Source organism: Mycteria americana, chromosome 10 (genome assembly GCF_035582795.1).
Source record: "Mycteria americana isolate JAX WOST 10 ecotype Jacksonville Zoo and Gardens chromosome 10, USCA_MyAme_1.0, whole genome shotgun sequence".
Classification (NCBI taxonomy): domain Eukaryota; kingdom Metazoa; phylum Chordata; class Aves; order Ciconiiformes; family Ciconiidae; genus Mycteria; species Mycteria americana.
In genome coordinates this window covers 4,702,776-4,722,773 of record NC_134374.1, presented here as the reverse complement: position 1 = coordinate 4,722,773, position 19,998 = coordinate 4,702,776, and the positions used below count along the sequence as shown (strand labels likewise).

General features: G+C 35.8%; 1 protein-coding gene across 2 annotated transcripts in view; it reads left to right on the top strand.

The window, feature by feature from the left end:
* Positions 1 to 19,998, top strand: part of RADX (RPA1 related single stranded DNA binding protein, X-linked) — a 28,757-nt gene that overhangs the window by 1,896 nt on the left and 6,863 nt on the right. The window contains exons 2-12 of one of the 2 annotated variants that reach the window (XM_075513047.1): positions 44 to 186; positions 2,527 to 2,719; positions 5,995 to 6,103; positions 6,257 to 6,348; positions 6,443 to 6,565; positions 7,739 to 7,846; positions 9,495 to 9,662; positions 10,236 to 10,396; positions 10,900 to 11,111; positions 12,286 to 12,354; positions 17,665 to 17,744. In XM_075513047.1, the coding sequence (XP_075369162.1) occupies positions 44 to 186; positions 2,527 to 2,719; positions 5,995 to 6,103; positions 6,257 to 6,348; positions 6,443 to 6,565; positions 7,739 to 7,846; positions 9,495 to 9,662; positions 10,236 to 10,396; positions 10,900 to 11,111; positions 12,286 to 12,354; positions 17,665 to 17,744 (1,458 nt within the window). The remainder of the gene's footprint in view (positions 1 to 43; positions 187 to 2,526; positions 2,720 to 5,994; positions 6,104 to 6,256; positions 6,349 to 6,442; positions 6,566 to 7,738; positions 7,847 to 9,494; positions 9,663 to 10,235; positions 10,397 to 10,899; positions 11,112 to 12,285; positions 12,355 to 17,664; positions 17,745 to 19,998) is intronic. The other variant, XM_075513048.1, reaches the window with a different exon arrangement.

Sequence of the window (19,998 nt, the reverse complement as noted above, 5' to 3'; positions counted from 1 at the left end):
TAAATGCTCTTTTTTGGTCTTTTTTTTTTTTCTTTAACCTTAGTCTCCAAGCTGACTTCTCTTGGTCAGCTGGAAATGACCTGGAGAAGCAGAGTTCACTTCCATCCACTTCTTGTGAGAGTCCTGCACAAATCTAGACTAAGGTACTACGGGAAACCAGAGAAAAAACTGCATATGCCTTATCAGGTAAAGAGGGGTAAATACATAGGTTAGCACTTGAACAAATAGCTGTAGGATATTTGGAAATCATTATTGCCACATAGTAAGCACATAAAGTTAAGATTTATGTTGTAGCTACTTTATATTAAAAATGCTACGTTCACAAAAATGCCAAGCCCTTTAGAGTAGGAAATGGTGAATTTAGTGATCTAACTTGGGTGAATATGTTTCAGTTACTATAGTTCAGTTGAGCTTTTTGTGAAGAAAAAATAATATTTGGAGTTTTTAGTAGCATAACAGCCTAAATGTTTCTGGTCTCTATGCTTTGGAAGTTGGAGTTAGCCTGTCTTGTCCAAAAAAAAAGCGAACAAATTTTAACAATTTGTATCCCCCAATTCTCTCACCTGGTGACTTCTAGATAGATTGTTTTACTGTAAAATTCTTAATTATTTTCCTAATATGTTTTACTTGTGATATTTTTGTGTAGAGCTTCTTAGAAATGGAGACAGGAGGTGTGATGGGTTGGTCCTAGCCAGCAACTAAGCACTCACCAGCTGGTCGTTTGCTCTCCACTGCCCCCTCCAGAGAGGTGGGGGAGAGAATTGGAAGAGCAAAAGCGAGGAAAAACCCTTGGGTTGAGATAAAGACAGTTTAAGGTGAAGGGGGAAAAAAGGAGCAAACAAGTGATGCGAAAGCAATTGCTCACCACCTCTCACCAGCAGACCGATGCCCAGCCAGTCTCTGAACAATGGGTGCTTTGGGAAGAGTAGCAGGCCGTTGTACATCTGAGCATGAGGTTACATGGCATGGAATATCCCCTAGGTCAGTTCGGGTCAGCAATCTCGGCTGTGTCCCCTCCCAGCCTCTTGCCCACTGCTAGCTTACTCGCTGGGGTGGCAGAGTGAGAAACAGAGAAAGACCTTGACACTGTGCAAGCGCTGTTCAGCAACAGCTAAAGCATTGGTGTGTTATCAACACTATTTTAGTCACAGATCTAAAATGCAGTACCATGCAGGCTGGTACAAAGAAAATAAAGTCTGTCCCAGCCAGACCCCGTACAGGAAGGCAACACTTTACAAAGAGCTCCAGTAACTCATAGGAATTCTTCCATGGGGGGAGAGAGGTATGAAACGCCTTAATGAAGGGCTGTGGTGTTTTCACATTTCACGTTTCCATTCCCTTTACACATGAAGGTAAATCTGGGTCTTTTTATTGGAGGTGCTTCTCGGTAGACAGTCTAGATGATACTCCTAACTTTCATGGCAGTTCATCAGTTGCATTTTCTGGTATTAGTTGTAGAATCAATACCCAGAGCTGATTTAGCTCAATAAGTTAGGAGACAAGATTTTGCATGCTTTTTGAATTATGCATTCCTTCTTTAGATAGTGTTGAATTATTGTTATTGGATAAAGACCAATGGGATAACAAAAGATTCTATTATATAATGGTTTGCTTTCAAGGATGCACGGTTCATGACTAGTTAGGAATATTAGAATGAACTAACAAGTGTTGATTTGTATAATCTCTGTATTGAACTTGGAATAAGGAAAAGAGGATTTTAGAAGCAGCAAGGGCAAAAAACACATAAGGTGTTAGATATGTTCAAGAATGGTGATATATTAAAGAGTGGATGGTAGTATGAACAAAAGCAGATGATTGTTTGAAGCTGACAGATGAACGGATAAAATGAAGCATTTTGATAGAGCTGAGATTTTTTTTTCAGTGGATTGCTACCTTTTAAGATCATTATAAGACTGTTTAAAAATCTTTTTCACTGCTCAGTTATGGATTCAAAGTTCACCCAGTTTAAAAAAATAATTAGGTAGAAATCTTTGTTGTGAGAAAAACTTCAATGAAAAAATAGTGGTTTGCAATGCAGATTTTCTGCATTTTTTTTTTTCTTGAAAATCAGACTTGTATCGTGTTTTGATCAAGAATATTTAGCAAATGGACCTGTAACATCTCAACTTCCAAAACATGTTTTTCCTTCATGGATATTTTGAAATGTTATTCTAAATACAGCAGTGTCTCTGATAAAGAAGACTCTTTTCAGTATTGTTTCTTGTGCATGGTATTTCCCCAACCTCCTCCAAAAACCATAGCGTGAAACTGGCATCACCTACCATTACTGAGCACTTGAAATATAAGAGTTTGGGCTGGGGTAATTGTGGAAGAATTCTTTTGTGAAAATTAGGGATTTCTTCAACTCTAGTATTCAATACAAGTTTTGGAACATACCCTGTATCCATTTGTAATCATCAGAGAAATTGTTCATGAGTCAAGTAGCTGATGCACTATCCAAAATAAATATGTACCAGAATGATGATAAATAAAAGATGAATGTATTTTGTCTCTTTTTTTCTTTAGGCTTACTTTGAAGTTGCTGATGGTTCAGGCATGATGTCAATGGTTTTGTGGAATTCATTATGTCCTGAATGGTATAACAGTATGAAGGTTGGCACAGTACTACTTCTTGAACAGTATGCTATCAAAACCAGTTACCCATTTAAAACACAGCCAACCCCAGGGGATTCACAGATGAAGAGATTTGCTACAATTGGTTAAGTATTGCAGAAACCTGTTTTGATTCAATGAAATGTAGCTGTAAAAAGGTAGCTCTTCACAGAAATAAAATAGAAAGTGATCTGTTGCTGAGACTAATTGATAAGGTGTATATCCTTAAATTTAAGCTCTGAAAGGTCTCTTAGCATCCAAGTTCTTGTTGGTCCCTGTTTATATTTGGATCATGTCTACGAAGTTTATTGCCACAATTAGTTAAAACCTTTATTTAAAAAATAAATAAAAATCTAATCCCTGGTTTCAAGTATTGGGGTCATAACGACAGGCCTCTGGTACTGAATTTTAGTCTGATTCTGCTTCCTGATTATTAATACAGATATTGTTTGTGCACTGCTCACACCTTCTTCCAGGTCATTGAAGCACATTGTCACCTGATCTGACTTCAGATTTTAGTGTATATGGTCAAGGCCCAGAGTATCTGCAAAGCTCCACTGAATTAAAAAGTTGCATTGATGACTGCTGTCTGTGCTGAAACGGCAGCACCATGGGAGTGCATATATGAAGAATATTCCTTGGCTATGAAAAAGTATTTTCTTACTTGCAGTTGTTTAGTGGGACAGATATTCAAAGGAGCTATGCTGCAGAAATACAAGTGCTGCAATGTAACAATAATAGCCTTTTCAAACTGGATTTGGTCAACATGTTGGGGTTTTTTCCCTCCTACTTCGCTGAACACGAGTTCTTTCCCCTTTTGTGCTTTTAAACTCAGAACAAAATGACAGCCACCATTCAGAAATTTCAAATAACTTCCTTGAAACAAGCAAGTATGTGTGTTAGTGAAGGATGATGTATGTACAGCTTATTAACGATGACAGTTTCCTAATGTGGTTGCTACAGTGCACAAAAATAAACAGTATTTTCACTGCTAGAAGCAGTGTATTCTCTGCCTAATGTATCTTTGCCTTAAAACCAGATCTTAATGTCTGAAGTGTTTGTGATGAGTTGGCAGGAGAGAGAAGTGTTTAGCCAGGAATAGAAGTTTGTGAGGGAAGCTGATGATGATTGCAAGCCAGCCCTGAAAACAACTATAATTGCCACAAAACCTTTCTACGGGAAAAGGACAGAATAAAATATACTGTCTGATGTGACTTTCTCTATAGGCAAATACCACTTCATTTTAATGGCTTCATGCACACTACACTACTGATTTCTGCAAGCATTATTGGGGTAGAAATGTTAACGAAGAGATCAAAATGGAAAATTAGGCCAATGGGCTGTAAATGGTAATAGATGTGTAATGGAAGAATTAAAAGTCAGTCTATAGCAAAGTGCTATGGTGTATTTTCAGACTGCGGATAAACGGTAGAAATTACTAATCTACAGTTCCTATCGATGTATGTACAGTATCTTATTGCTTTTCTCAGCACAAAGGTCAGAATTTTGTCTTAATATGAACTTACAAAGCACATAATACCATGCACTGATGGGTCCTATGCCCATATATCCTGTAAGAAGAGAGTCTAAAGAGAACAGAATATCCAGAAAAATTTCTAGAGCAGTTATAAAATCAATTTTATGCAACTCCTGGTACATGGTTGGTTTGGTGGGGGTTTTTTTTGTTCAGATGAAGTGACATTTAATGCCTCACTCATTACTCCATTAATATAAATATCTCTGTATATGCTCAATATGGCGCAATATTTCAGTTTTTTTTAAGCATGCACAATGAGTGCTCCAAAAGTTCTTCAGCTAGCTAGTTAAAGTAATCAATCACACTGAGTTGCTTAAGTAACAATTACTTTTTTCATCATCGATTTCCAATTTGTAATTCCATCAAATCCCAACTTTCCAGAGTTTCCTTACATCTTACAACATTTACAGGTGAATGGTTGTATCTGGAGGGTTAACAAGGCCACAAGGGAAAGGGCTTTCCAAATTAAGAGTTCTTGCAAGACAGTATGCTTCTGGCATATTCCTAGATTTCTGTGAAGCAAGTTCTGCATTGCTTGCTTCTGTTTGCAGCTGCAGCATTGTATGACATGCTGACAGGTGCTGTTTCAGAACCTAAAACCATTGGAGCTTAGTACCAACACCTTGAATTCCACTGCTAGGCAACGTGTGCATTTCACAGATAACTGAAATTATGTGGTACTGACAAAAACTGCTGTTTTGAATAGCCTGGACTGACCTTAACTTCTGAATCATCCCAGGGTATAGTCCTGAGTTGAATATATGACTTTTATCTAATCTCAAAATGACAAAGCAATTGATAAATAGTTTTGATGCATGAGAAAGTTTTGTTTTCAGGAATTTTCTCTGAGATACTGTCCTAGAACACCATATGCAAAACCATGATTGTCCTCCAAATACATGTCTAGAAAGCAGCAGCCAAAAGAAAATTCTTAAGCAGAGGATCTGATGTCAAGTATAACACCTTCCTAATGTTGCACCGCTAGGGTGAGGGGCCAGATATAATTATATAAACAATTGTATACATTATTTATACCTATTTAATTACTTTTCTGGGTGCATTATTTGAATAATCCCTTACCCAAACCCAAGCATCCTGTAGAAACTTCATCAGAATCTGCCTTTTTCATACCAGCAAGATTTGTCTTGTTATGAGAGAGACAGTAGAGTACCACCTTGTGTATTCTAGATGCTGAAGCCCTTCCTCCTGTATTTATCTGGTTGCAGGACCCCCCACTTCCCCCAGTGCTTCACCATGTTTGTTATTCAGCATCTAAACAGTCTGCTTAATAAATTAATTTTTTCAGGTGCTATAGAATAGACATGAGAAGATCTTTTGTTTTCCTCCATGGCCATCATGTGTTTCTATCATATTAATAACTGCCTGAACTGGTATCAGATGTGGAAGTTCTCATCTGATAGTTCTGTCTTCTGTTTTACTTCACTGTCTGCAAGTCAGTTTTAGATCTTAGTGACATTTGAGAACGAAGCTAGTGTAAAAAGTGCTTCATATCTAATCAGTATTGTAGTATTAGTTTCTGTTGCTAGTTTTTAAAATATCTGGCTGGATCGGACTAATTGGCTCATGTAGGGAATTGGAAAGTTTTAACATTGCTCAGATTATAAAATTGCATTGTTGAATGCTGTACCTGAATTCCTTACTTTATTTTGCTGAAAACATAAAGTCACAGGAATTGATTAATAATTTCACAAGCAGTGAGAGAAAGTTGGAATACTTTATTTAAGAAACTTTACCCTGGGTTTGGGGGGGGGAGGTGTTAAGTTTTTTTTATTATTATTTGTATTTATGCCTTAAAGGTTACTGACTTTTTTTTTCTTTGTCAGAAATCAGCCTTAATGTTCGAGACCCTCCTACTAAAATAAGTATTATTCCAGAAGAAATGGTTAAGCCAGAGTGGGGATTACCTGAAGTTAAATATCGGTTTATAACAAGGTAAAATATAATTTTGTTGGTTGTCAAGCTGGAACTTAAATTTCACTACATTACACTGAATGTTAATTGGAAATGTTTTTTGAAAAGTTTCTGAGAAAGCTTTATGTTTTGTTACTAACAAATACCCACATTTTTGTTCTGTTTTGGTTTTAGGTCAGAACTGGATGACTTACCAAACAATCATTCCTGTGATGTTATTGGTCTTGTGACATTTGTAGGAAGGGCTGAACGAGCAAGAAAGAGAGGTTTTTCTATAAATATGACTTTAAGAATTTATCAAACAATTTTTAACTTTCTGAATAAATGCTTATACATTTTTCTTAATATTTGTTTATGTAGAACATGGTGAAGACTTCTGGCTCTATCGTTGGGCACATGCCATTGATGGGACCTCAGACCAACCATTCATACTGGAATTATTTGCAACTTCTCAGCCAGATGTGTTTGAGCATATTCACCCAAGTATTCATCTCTCTATAATACTTATTAATAATTATTTATAGTGTTTTTCTAGTTGGTTGCTAATTTCAAATTCTGAGTATAATTGCCACTGAATAAAAAATTGCCATGGTTTATCTCCTCAAACAGAAAACACTGATCACAAATTAAAATTTTAAAATAAAAAAAATTAGTTTAAATGTTTGAAACCTTTATCATATTGCAATCTGCCAGTTAGTCTAAACAAATAGATGGGCAGCTGGGCCTGGGGCTCATTTGATCTCATTAATTGCAACAAAAACTTAAGTGAAGCACCTGGGACAACATCTCTTGTGTCAGAGGCAAATAAAGGCGGCAGCTGGTCAAATCTGTTACTTCTTTTGTCCTGTAAATAAGTATTTTTTTTATAGATGGGAATAGGTTAAGAGGATTGGAGGAAAGGAGAGGTGCAAGTGGAAAAGCTTAATTTCTTTGAATAAATATTTTTTGGCCAAATAGCAATCATCAGCCAGCTGTGTTAGTTATTGCATGTGAGCTAAGAATGATAAATTTCAAACTGGAGAATCTTTGATTAAGGATTTTAAAAGGGCTTTAAATATTTCTTTTTGCCTTCTTTCTCTTCTCCTCCAAGCACTCATCCTTCCATTAACACTGGTTAGTGTCACGTGCATTTTTTATATCATATGATGCAGAACAAGCTGCACAACCCTGTTAAGGTTATGGCTGCATTCATCTTGAGTGTTCTGGGGAAATGGCAAAGAATGACATTCTAGTGTTTAACTGAGATGTTAACAAAAGAGTGAGTTTGTACTCTATTTTGAAGTTTTGCAGTGACATGTCATGATTTCTTGTGCTTTCCACGATTTTATGCTTTTTATCCTTAAGAAACACAGCCATCTAATATCCATATTTTTACTATTTGTTTCATTGATACCCTACCGGATAAAGTATCTCATGTTTTAGTCCTAAAATGTATGCTGAAATTTCCTTGCACAGTTATTAAATTGAAAATATAATTACATCTCCATATTGTGATTTGTAACAGAGGCTCAATACATGCTGAAGCATTTGTAGGGTCAAGAACTAAAATGTCTTGTTTAGAGCACTTAAAAAAATTAATCCAGTGTGTGTCAGTCTTGACATTCTAAAATCGATGAAGTATCAGGAAAAAAACTGAAGGTTTTTTTCTTTCTCCAGTGACATATTTGGTGTGTACACAGATGAGAGTGGTACGGGACCTTACTGAGAATCCTTCCAGCACAATTTACCTTACAACTTCAAACGAAAGTCAAATATTCATTACAGGTAACTTAAACTAGTTTTACTTTTATGTAGTTCTCATCTTACTTCTTTGGAAAGGGTATTTTCATTTTACAACAAAATAATCAGTGCATAGTATTAGTTTCCCTGTCAGAAGTGACTTTGAGTTGATAATGAAATACCATTGCAAAAAGAAAAAGGCAAATTGCATTCTTGTGAGGCATTAATGGGTGTATCTTATGAAAAGTACCCAAGTATTATTAGGTTAAGTCATATGTTTACTAATTCTTTCAGACTGTTTTAATCCTTTCATAGTGTAGCAGCGCAGATTATCACTTCCTTAAAAACATTAAAAATCACTTGCAGCTTTTCTGGCTTACAGATTTCCCTATTAGAAAAAAAATGGGTATAGTTGTCCTAAATTTATCTTAGCTAATCTTTTCCACCAAATATTTGGAGAGCTATTATGTTTCATCTTTCCCAATGTGCAGGGCCTTATGCAGACCACGTGGTCTGGGAATGGAAGTGGTGCTGGGCTGCACTGAAGGAGCATTCCTTTTAGATAGTCTTGTTTGAATATTCCCTTCTGCAGTTACAATACTCTTTATGGCCCTGTGATACTGTACACTAGATACCACCAGTCAGCGTGTCACAGGCAGGACCAGGCACAGCTGTTTATAGTATATTTGCTCCTGAAACAGGAGGCAGATTATAGCAGTGTTGCAGGCAAGTGATGTACTGGCCTAATTGCAAGGGAGCGTAAGATGCAATAGGTGTATCTTTCCTGTGTTTGTTTATCCAGCTCATTTCTTCAGTGTTCCTAACATATCAGTCACCCAGTCTGAATCTTTCCTCTGGCAAGTAAGAATAGAGAAAAATATGTGCTAAGAAGGTACCTGAACATAGTCAGTTCTATACACGTGGTCTTTCCTGACAAGCTGGGTAGGGTGTTTTATGCTTAACTGGACTAGCAAAGCAAGCTAGTCTTTTTGTTAGTAGGTTTCTAATGATTTAATTTGCTCCTAAATGAAGGGTTTGAGAGGGTGGTTTTTTCCTTTGCTTTCCTTTCGTATATTTTGTGCTTAATTTTCTAATTAAATACTTAAGCTTTCCCCCACCCTAGCTTTAGTTCATTTTATGTCTGTTTGGGTCCTAAGTAAGAACTACAGCTGGAGATTGCAAACCATTGGGTAAAATGTATTTCAGTTCACAGCTTAGACGTAGACCTGGTCAGATTACAATTTATTTGATAAAACTGGTATTTAGTCCATATTTTGGTTTTAAACCAGCCAACAGTGAACACATACCTTGTCAATTACCTGTCAGTAACAATTTTTTCTGAACCCTATGAAGATGATTTATCTGCTCTTTCCTGCTAATAAAACAATTTTATTTTATTATTTTGTATGCTCCTGTGAGAAAGTATTCTAGTAGCATTTTTGCTAGTTGTTTTCTTTCTTTCTGTTACTTCACATTTGTCTAACTTTCAGTGTCAAATGCAAGTGTTAGTCAAGGAATTTGAGATACTCATTTCATAAAACACTGTTGACTAGTGGAAGGATGTGTTTTGTATTCTCTAGCCCAGTTTTTCTTAATTCGTTTTTTCTATGTAGTGTTCAGAATAGTTTCAAGACAAGAACGGATGACAGTAACCTGCTTTGGTTTTGATACCAGATTGTTTTTGTTTTGAAAGGGTGGCACAAAGGTCAGCCATACACCAAGGATACCAAAGTGAAAAACTTCATTCAGTGGACTAAAACACAAAGTGAAGCTGATCAAATGAAGAAAACTGTCATTGGTGGCTATTATCCTTTTCCACGACCTCCAAATAATTTTTTGAAATATTGTAAAAATAATAAAGGTATCATACCATCAAATATCTTTAAGATTTGTAGCCTTTTTCAGTTCAGTCTTACTCCAAGCATTTAAAGCATTGGTTAAAAAGCAACACAGTTACTATTAGTGATTACACAAATTTGTAATGTCATTTGAGAAAAACTCCCTTTCATGACTAAAAGTATCATAGGCTAAATCCTCATCTTACAAAAAGTATCATGGCACCATTAGCTGCAGGAGAACTGTAGCAGCTTACATGAGCTACAGATCTGCCCAGAAGTTTTACTCTGAATATTCTGCTAAATCAGAATTAAAGACAGTTATACTGAAGAATACAGTGAATTAGAGATTTCACCTGAAACAGAAATTGTGATATCTGATAATGCATATTAAAAGATGCTTGTGAGCTAAAAAGGTTTATTGTTTAAATTTTTTTCCATGTGATGTGAACAACAAAAAGATTTAAAATTCTTCAAAAACGTAATTTTACATCAATTTAATATTTAATAACAAATTATATTTTCTTTTGAGTCTTGCATTCAGACATTTTGATATTGTATTTCTTTAAAACTTGTTTATGGAAATTTCATTTTTGCAGTTGAATCGGTTTTGAAAGCCATAGGTGAAACGGGGAAAGAGATTGAAGACTTGCACTACAGAGAACACAAGCGCATTGCTGTTCAGGGAATAATTAGTGCCATAAGATACGTCAGCTGTAGCAATGCAGCTGAAGAAGCCCCAGGAGTGGAACTTGTTCAGGTACAGTGTTTGAGAATTAATGGTATAGCACTTAAGCAACTACAATTGTAAACAGAATGGAGAATTTTGCATTTGAATTCAGAACCTAGCTATGTTGTCTCTTGATTAACTTCATTTGCTATTTGGAGAGCAAAATTTTTGAAAGTCATAATTTAGCACTTTTTAAAAAGCAATGATTCAGTGCTTTTCTGAAAATGTTAGGACATTCCTACATAAAACTACATAACTGTTTAGAAGTTACTAGTTTGACTCACTGGATAACCTAATGTAAATTCGAATGTGGGAGAGGCAACTACTGCAACATGCTCGGTGTCACTTCCTAGGCAGAATTTATCTTATTAATATGATTAGAAAATAATTTCTGCTAGGCATAACATGACTTTCAGAAGGTAGGGTAAATTGTTCTGTTCCTTTAAAAGTTACTTTAAAACTTGCAGGTTTTTGAGTTGGAAGCAATAACTTTAAGTGCTTTGAAACTCTTAAACAATTAACTGTTGTTGCAGAAAGATACTTCTCAGTCTCTTGAAAGTTCTGCTATGTCCAAAGAAGACTGTGTTCACAAGGGAAAAAACACCAACCCTCAAAATAAAGAACTTAAGTCTTTTCTGGGGCCACATTGCACTCCCGGGGAACAACATCAGCACCAAGCTCTACTGTCAAAAAAGAGTTCAGTCAAGAGAAAGATACCACGCAGATTAAATACAGATGCAGAACAGTAAGCTCTCTTCATAAATGTGTAGTGGATGTTCTAACAAGTGTTTATGGAAATTAATTCAGAGCCCAGGCCATAGAAATTACATAAGAAAGCTTTAAAAGCATCTATAGTTTAATCTTTAAAAGGTAGTTAGGTACTTTTCCTAGCATCAGGTGATGACAATTGTACTGTTCAGGCTAATGAAGGATTGATTAAAGCAGGTGTCTGGTTTGCAATGCTCTCTTCTGATTAATATTTATGCTACTTTGTTGTTAGCCTCACAGATTTGAAATAAAAGTAGTTAATACGTGAACCATATATAGTTTAGTGCCACATATATAGTTTAGTGACATAGCCATGGAACAAGCAACGGTTTCAGTGCTGTGAAGAAATAAGATGTCTTCACTGAAAATGCAGAATCAGGATGTGGTATACCTGTTCCTTAATTTCAAACACACCTTATTTTTTTCTTTCTGGTTAATGGAATGTACTGCATGTAGCTGCAACTTGCTGTCAGAAAGGCAAGTAGATGGTGGTCCCATGCTGACCTAAAGGCTCAAAATAACTTGTAGTACTATGGCTCTGCTTGTGATGGGATTTCATGAAATTGTATCGCATCTAGTCAGACACAGACAAAGGATACCAGTCTGATATAAGGAAATGGAATAGGACAAAATAATTTGTCTGATACAACTGTATTAGGTTAAAGAGTAAAATATCTGCTTGTATAAGATTGCCCTTTGTTGCAATGCTTGTGCAAAATCTGATGTACCCATACTTAGTATGAAAAGCCTGGTGTATACATTGACAGATTTAATGTTGCAAAAATCTAGCCAGTCACGTCTTTTTTTTTTCGTAGTGGATTTCTCATGCTGTAAAGGGTATTTTTTTCTTCTCGACTTTTCACATCCAAAAGTCATTTTGTGGGTAGAGGGTGGGAATTCAGAATATTTGGAGGGAGAATGAGATGAAATATAATTAGGATTAAAAGAAAACTTAAGAAAACCCTGGTGAATAGAAGTTGTGTCTTGGCAAGTGTTACAGCAGACTTGTTAGTGGATTTCCGTTCCGTAAGGAAAATTCCACCATTTGAGTGTCTTAGGTTCATTCTGAAAGAAAAACAGGCATGTTCTTTGCTTTGTGTATTTCCATTTAACTAAATACTTCAAAGTAATGGTGAATTTCCTACTTTAAGGGGAAGTGCATCTGTTATTCCTGTATCATCTTACCCCTATTTCACACGGTCTGCAAGAAGAAAATTTGGGTAAGTCATGTGAAGTTAATTATGTTAGTAATTGCAATCATGAAAGAAAGATATTTGAAGTGAAACTTTTACAGGTCAAGAATCTGCATGGAAGTAAAATGAAAGAACAGATCAGGGTAAAGTTTAACATTTTCTTTTTGTTTCCTCTGCACTGATTCTAGTTCAAATATATTGGATTATTTTATTCTGAAACATAATTTTGAGTGTGTTATTAAACATATTTTTATATCATTACTAGTGCTACTGAAGGAATATATAGTAACGGGTCCATCATGGTAAGCAGAGTAATACATGTAGTCTTTGTTTCAGAGAGATTACAGTTTAAGTAGGAAATTCAAAGTTAGGAGGGAGGGATGCTTGATTAGCAAGCAGAGTGAACAATGTAATAGCATTAATGGATTTGCTAGTGGTGGTTGAGCTATATATCATCCTTGGTGCTACAGAGGTGTAAGTATAGTTGTCCCTGTGAAGCCACTTGGCTCCTTCCACTACCTGACACTCAGTCTTTATTGAACTCAGTTTGGATCCAGAGAAGCATTTTTTTAAAAAAATCCAGCTAGGAATTTCAAATCCAGAGCCCTGACAAGTCTGGAACCTAATGAAGTAACTACAAATGCGAAATTATTAAGAAAACTGAATGAATGTTGTTATTTGGGGTAAAAAGCTACTTTCCTTCATGCATTTTGTTTAAGGGCTATAAATTCTAGTCATTTGTTCCAAACACAGCTCAGGTAACTTGAATGTTTGAACTCTTTGGTGTCAGTAACTTCAGATGTTTGGGGTTTTTGGCAGTGGTGATTTGGGCTTGTGTCATGAGTATGTATGCCCCTCAGTTGCCTTCTTCATTTACTTTCAGCACCTCTTCCCTCCCTGCTAAAACAAAGAATCATGGTGCTAGGGATATAGCAACAATAGTAATGATGGAGTTGATCATAAGTTGTTGACGATTCTGCCAGTATTACTGCCCTGCAAGCATGCCTATTTTCTTGAAAAACATTTCTTGGAAGCTAATTTGCAAAAGCTTTTTCTGTGGGATAAACGAGGCTCTTTTGAGCCCACATGTCTGTTGTTCGCTCTGGTCCTCTTCGTAGATACTGCATTTTATAGGGGAAATGGTTGCCTGGCTCTGCAACCCATTCATTAAAAGCATGACACCTGCCTTAGTCACATCTCTGCAGGTGGTGCAGGAGTTTGCAGGGACTTGGGGCACAAATCCATAGGAAGATCAGGAGGTTTTTTGGAATGTGAGGAATCCTGTTTTCTTTCGCTTGCTGAGAAATGTTCCATTTTTTCTTGGGGGTGGAGGGTGGGAAGGATGTTTTCTCCCCGTTTCTTAAAAGTGAAGCAATAAGTTAAGGCGTGTTTACTTTGTTCTCTGCTTTTCTCAATCTGCTACTCTCCTCGCTACCTGTGTGTCCACTCTATGCCATTAGTGCTAGAACCCCAACTAAAGGAGGAGAAAGTCTGTGTTGGATTATGGAAAGCTGTTTCACTCTATATAATTAAAAGGTAACTTGTGTATTTCTGTAATTAACTATGAAGTTGTGCTGAATTCTCCAAATTGCAGGAGAAAACCAGAAAGTTAGCCTGACATACCTTAAAATTGCATTGCTTTTTGTTCTGTTGCTTAGAAGTAGCAGAATGTTGGCTCTCACTGAAATATTTTAATACATTGATGAAATAACGACAGTAGAGATATATTTTGAAGTACGTGTTCTAGCTTAGATTATTTTGCATCAAGTATTTTGTGTAGTTTTTCAGCATGTGGTTGCATTTTTTAAGTTTTTTTTGTTTTTAAACAGTAAAAGCTTATTTTAAGGCTCTTTATTGACAGCCTCAGTTCCTACATTTCTGAGGTAACTTATTTATCTGATTATTAAGGGTTTCAGAAAGAACAAGGTAAGAGGAAACTGGTTAATTTAATATTACTGTTGACATATATCCTTGCTAGTAGAGACATTAAACATAAATGTACTTTTAAGCATTTAATATACCCCAAAGTAGTTTAATTGATAGTTTATTGTGAATGGGAAAAGATCAGGAATTTCAGAAAGGCTTATTTTTATGTAGAAGTGAAAAAAAACATAGTAGTTTTCTTAGCATTTTAATCTTAGTCAGTTTAGCACTGCAGTTACCATGGAGTTGCTTGTGCACTACATGCTCACACTCTACACTGCTTGAAAGTAACTTGTTTGTATGCTTCTATCCTTGCAGTTTCACTTTAAATGTTTATGTAACGTAGACTCTTTTCTCCTTTTTCCCTCCCCTCTGATGACAGCTAAGGGATGGGGATTCTATAATATGGGGAAATTCAGCTTGAGGTTTGCATGACTGAAAGTTTCCCAGAATTTGACATTTCCTTTAGACCCCTTTTTCACATAAATCAGAATTTTTCAGGGAGAAATTGGTAGATATCAACAGTCAATTTGTGTAGACCTGTCAAATTATTGTAGAAGGCTGTTTGGTTTCTCTGTTACTTGCCACGGTAGATGCATATACCATAATGGTGTCATGACATTTAAGTTGATTTCAAACCAGTCTATAAAATAAGGCTTTTACCAGTTATATCAGTGGGTGAGGTGTTTTGTTTTGTTGTTTTGAGACACTTCAATCCCTTGCATCATTTGGGCATAGCTACAAATTCTAACTATTTTCTTTCTTAATTTTTTTTATCCCACGTAGTCCCAGTGCTTAGGAAGTAGGTGTGAAGCCCAAGACATGCTTATTTTCCCAATATTTTCTAAAAGTATTCATCTGCCATCTATTTTGATTAACGTTATTTTCATTGACGATACTTTAAAGTGAAATGACTGAAAAGGTGAATACCAGTGCATCTGGAAATACTGAATAAAGGCTCACAGATGCAAGTGGGCATCTGTGAAAAGGGGTGTCTGCAGAATGCAGGCTGGGAATAGCAAATTTGGCATGGCACGAGTTCTCATAAAGCTGGCATGGGCAAAATAGGAATGTGGGTGTTTTGGTATACAAAAGCCACAGCATATTGTAGTAAATGGAAGGATTTGGGTTAATATCAGGAGGCTTGCAGACATACTGGCTGGCGAAGAAGCATATAAACTGTGTGTATAGACAAGTAGGTTTCCCTTACGAACCTAGCTCAAGTTACACCGTACACACATCCAGCACAAAGCAGTCCTGCAGGAATAACGTGTCAGGCAGGTAGGAGAAGTCATCCCAGCTACGGATCTGTGAAAGAAGTTGGGAAAAATTGTGACAAGTTATTTTTCATATTTTTCAGAGGCTTTACTAGCTCTAAATCAGAGCCTGTTCACCTCCAAAACTAGACAATTCTAAAAGAAAAAGAAACCATTTCCATAATATCGATTTGTCAGCAGTATGACTTGGTTTAATCCTCTGCTTTAATGAAGAGGGAAGTTGGCATGTATCTTAACTTGACACATTGATTTCTGAGCAAGCCTTTCCTAACATTGTGCTAGATTTTCATGTCTCTTGTTGAGAAGTCCGAGTCTTGAAAGTGAGAATTAGTTTTGTGGGTGTTAATTTTTAATTAGACTACTTTTGTTAATACTTTTGAAAATGTCTTCTAATAGCTTGAAAATGTATTAACATAGCTGGTATGTAAATGTTTAATTTGTTGTTATGCATACACAGTAATTACTTTCCATGATGGTTCTTGTAAAAGGAATTAGTTCTTCATAAGATACTATTTTCCTGGAAACATTCTTTCATCTAGAAATAATACCATAGGAAGTACAATGTAATTACTGAATTACTGTTTTAGAAAGAGACAAACTTTCCCGCTTTCATCAGAAAACATAAAAATACCACTGCATAAACTTAGATCTGACATCTTGCATGTATCTTTCTGAGGTTGACATGGACCTCAAAATTTGAAAAATACTTTGGACTAAAAAGTCACATAGAAACACATACAAATTTTCATTTACCAACATTTTCAACACAACTCTGCTCAGAAGCTTGGATGAGTGGTGGGAAGCAAGTAGGGTCATGCTGTTTTAAAGTTCTCTATGTGGCAGCTTTTTTTGTTTGCAAAATTAGGTGGCTGAAACCTCAGTTGCGCAGTTTGTGCTGCTTAAGTGAGAATTCTTTTGTGCCTAGTGCTGGAGATCACAAGAAGGTCACTGCAGTACTTAGCCCACACCATGATGATAGTGCATTTCATAAAATGTACTTTCATACTCAAAATTACACACAATGTATTTCCTTTTATCTTTTCACTAGATTTTCGGTATTTTCCATTTGTTATGAAACATTGACATGAAATTTTCAAGATATATTCTAGTATGAAATGGCAAAAAATGAAAAAGTAACTGTAAATCCGTATGACTGAAATACAGAATGTCCCACTAAACAGCATGTTTGTCTTTGATTCCTTTTTCACTGTCTATATATTGTCCCTGTGTATTTACAGTTACAATATTTTATTAGTAATTACTTTGGTAGTCTTGAATTTTAATGGTACCTTAACAAAGTCTTGCCTATGTCTCGGTTGCTTGCGATGCAAGATAATCAAGATAGTCTTTTTCTAAGTTTATTCAGACATCATGGTGAGTTTATAATAAGAGGAATGGAGCAAAGAAGAAAGGAATAAATGGGACTAAGATCTTACTTTACTATGTTGTGGCTGCAGAGCATCTGTTATATTTTTCTCCTGCATAATATCATGGGTAATTCATTAGAGATTGTTAGAGAACAGTTACTTACTGTTAATTCAAAATTTCATGGTTAAAAATGAAAGTATAACAAAAATCTAGTTTACATGATTGAACTGATTGTTACAACAGAGTAGTATGTCCAAAGGATGGTATATGTTTGGAATTTCTCTATCATTTTGGATTCTGGAGTGCTTACGCAGCTCCATTCATGCTTTGGTTTTGACTGCTGAAGGGTGCTAATAAGAAAGTGCGGCAGCATGCTGTGCAACCGTTTTTTAGAATCAAGTCATAAACGTGTTGGCCATCTGTGATGTTCAGCTTTTAGTCACACATGCTATTTCCAGTAAGTGCCCAGTAGAGGGCAACAAATGCTGGGGTTTGAGTGTAAAATACTTTCCTATCTACTTCATAAAGCAAAGAAATAGAGCAGTTCTTGTCCTAAGCTCTTCAAAACTGATTTTCTGAGCGTAGTAGGTCTCGTTATGTCAAGCTGCTATATTACAAGTCTCATGATATGAAACCAGGTACTAGTGCTCACTCATTCGAGCTTGTATCATTTATTGCTAGAAATCTGTCAAGGCTTGAACTTCTGCTGCATAGTGTTTGAGGTTAAATAGGTTTTAAATATATATATACTATAACTTTCTTTTTATAGCTTGAATGAATTTCAACATGAAGATTTTGTGCAAGATAAAAATGGACAGGCTGTATCAGACAGTTTACAGTACTGCACAGGTACGTTGCAAATAGTTGTTACATTAACCTTAGGAGGTTTAAGCCTACTTCTTCTCTTCAGGTCCAAAACAGGCAACAAAGATATCCTTATGAGCCTTGTTGTCAAGACAGCTCTTCTGTACCTCTGGCTGCATCAACCTCTAGGGAGCCACTGTAGCAAGTTATTGTTAATGCCATTCTGCTCAGTCATGTCCCTGATGTGTTCTAAAGGATGGCTGGAAGGACTGTGTTGGGCTGTTTCCCAGTATGGGGAATAAATGCTCAGTGTTGCTTTATACAAATTTTAAGTTAGTTTTGTACCTCAGAAGCACTTAGTAGCATAAGACCTCACATTTATTTTTGGCAGTTTTCTTGCTATAGTGATCTGCATGTGATAAAATTGTCCCTCTCCAGGAAGGTAGCCCCAAAACTGTGTGAGTACCTAATGAAAAAGACAAATACAAGATGTGGGAGGAAATGGATGAAACATACAAGCCAGTAATAAGAATGATGTTTGGTTTAGGGATTTTTCTAAGTTAATATTACTAATTTTTTTCTTCTTTGTCTGCAATTGAAAAATAAACTCATGTTCCATGCAGTTAGTTTCCTGATATCTATTTTTGGATGAAGGAAGAAGTCTAATTTGTCAGTTGTCATTATATGCAGTTTGGTCTGTTTTTTATTTCATGCAAATATTTTGACATGTTTCCCTCTTCTCAAAGCTGACCGAATATATTCTGAGTCATGTAATTTTATCTAAAAGTTCATCTACTACTAGTATCTGTCCCAATATTAACATCTGCCAATTTACTTGTATGTATAACTGTATTATACATAATGTTGTCCATCCTTTTATTTTTGCAAGGCAGCAGTTCATCTTAATTTAGTAATGACCTTGATAGGTTTTCTTTGTAGCCTATTGATGATGATCTACTCCATTGTGCTGCTTTAAAGCAATAAAAATTACAGTGAATTTTCCCAAATGTTTAATATATTAAGAGACTGAAATGACAAGGAAACTTTCAAATCGGAGAAAAATTTGTACAGGTAGCTGTTTAAAGTGAAGTTTTATTCCAGAGAAAGAGCAGCTTCAGGTACTATGTAGAGATCTGTTCTTCAAAAGTAAGAAAACGTATCTGTAAGCAAGTTTGATAATTAATTACTTTATTGGTTGTTAGCGTTCAGTGAAATTTCTCGTTGCCTTTAAAAACGAGACATCAAATTGAGTGTTCTCACTTGAAATTATTTTTACAGGAATTTCTGGTAGCTGTAGTGTTTATTGTGCTATGCTGTTACTCTCTCTAGAATTGTTGGGATATCGTGTAGATCTCATAAAATGAATGCATGTATGCAGTTTCAATGAGTATCATTTACAGTGATATTTCCTCACTGCATGTGAAACCCTATTTAACTTCAGTTGGCGGATATTTTGAGTGTAGTCCAAAATAAATGAATCAGTCTCTCATCTAATGTAAGTATGCAATAATTCTATGAAAATGTTAGTAAATGTAGCTACTAAACATATGCACATATTTTCTCACATAACATCAGTCCTACTGGCAATATTATTAGTCTTATATAAAACACTAATTGTTTAGCTGATGCTAGTTTTATCTAAATAGCAGCATGCTTATATTTTGCTTAACAAGCCTACTAATTATGGTGTATGTATCAAAGTGAACACTTGTCTATGCTGTGTTCCTTCAGATTTTGAAGATACCTTTTTTTTGCAGTATTCTGAGATTGTATGTCAATTACTTACATATCATATACTTATTTTTCCATTTACTGCTATGCAGGTCATAGGTACCATATAAAATAGAAAAGTGTTACTCGGAGCTTCATAGTGTTGTTACCATGGTCCTAGGTAGAGCTGCTTTTTTTTTTTTTTCCTTAGAATACCAGCAAGGGAAACTGCCCTTAGCTGCCTTTAGAAGCTATTTATGGGAACGTGAAATTTTTTCCCCCCTCCCTTTATAACTATCTATTAGTGGTGCTGACACTTCTGTGTCTTAGCAGCTCTATATCATAGCAGCCTGCATCAAAGTAACACTTTTTGAGTAGTCATTGGGTAGATCTACAAAAAGAGCCGACAGAGATAGCCAAAACAAATTATTAAAGTGTATTAAGTGTATTTTTAAAATGTTGAAATATTGGGGGGGGGAGCAGTACTGGGATAAGCTTCACTCACTGGAATTTCATTACTCCAGGTACTATTTTTTGCAAGAGTTACAAAGGAGGAGTAAAAGATTGCAGTCTGTGCTGTAAGATAACA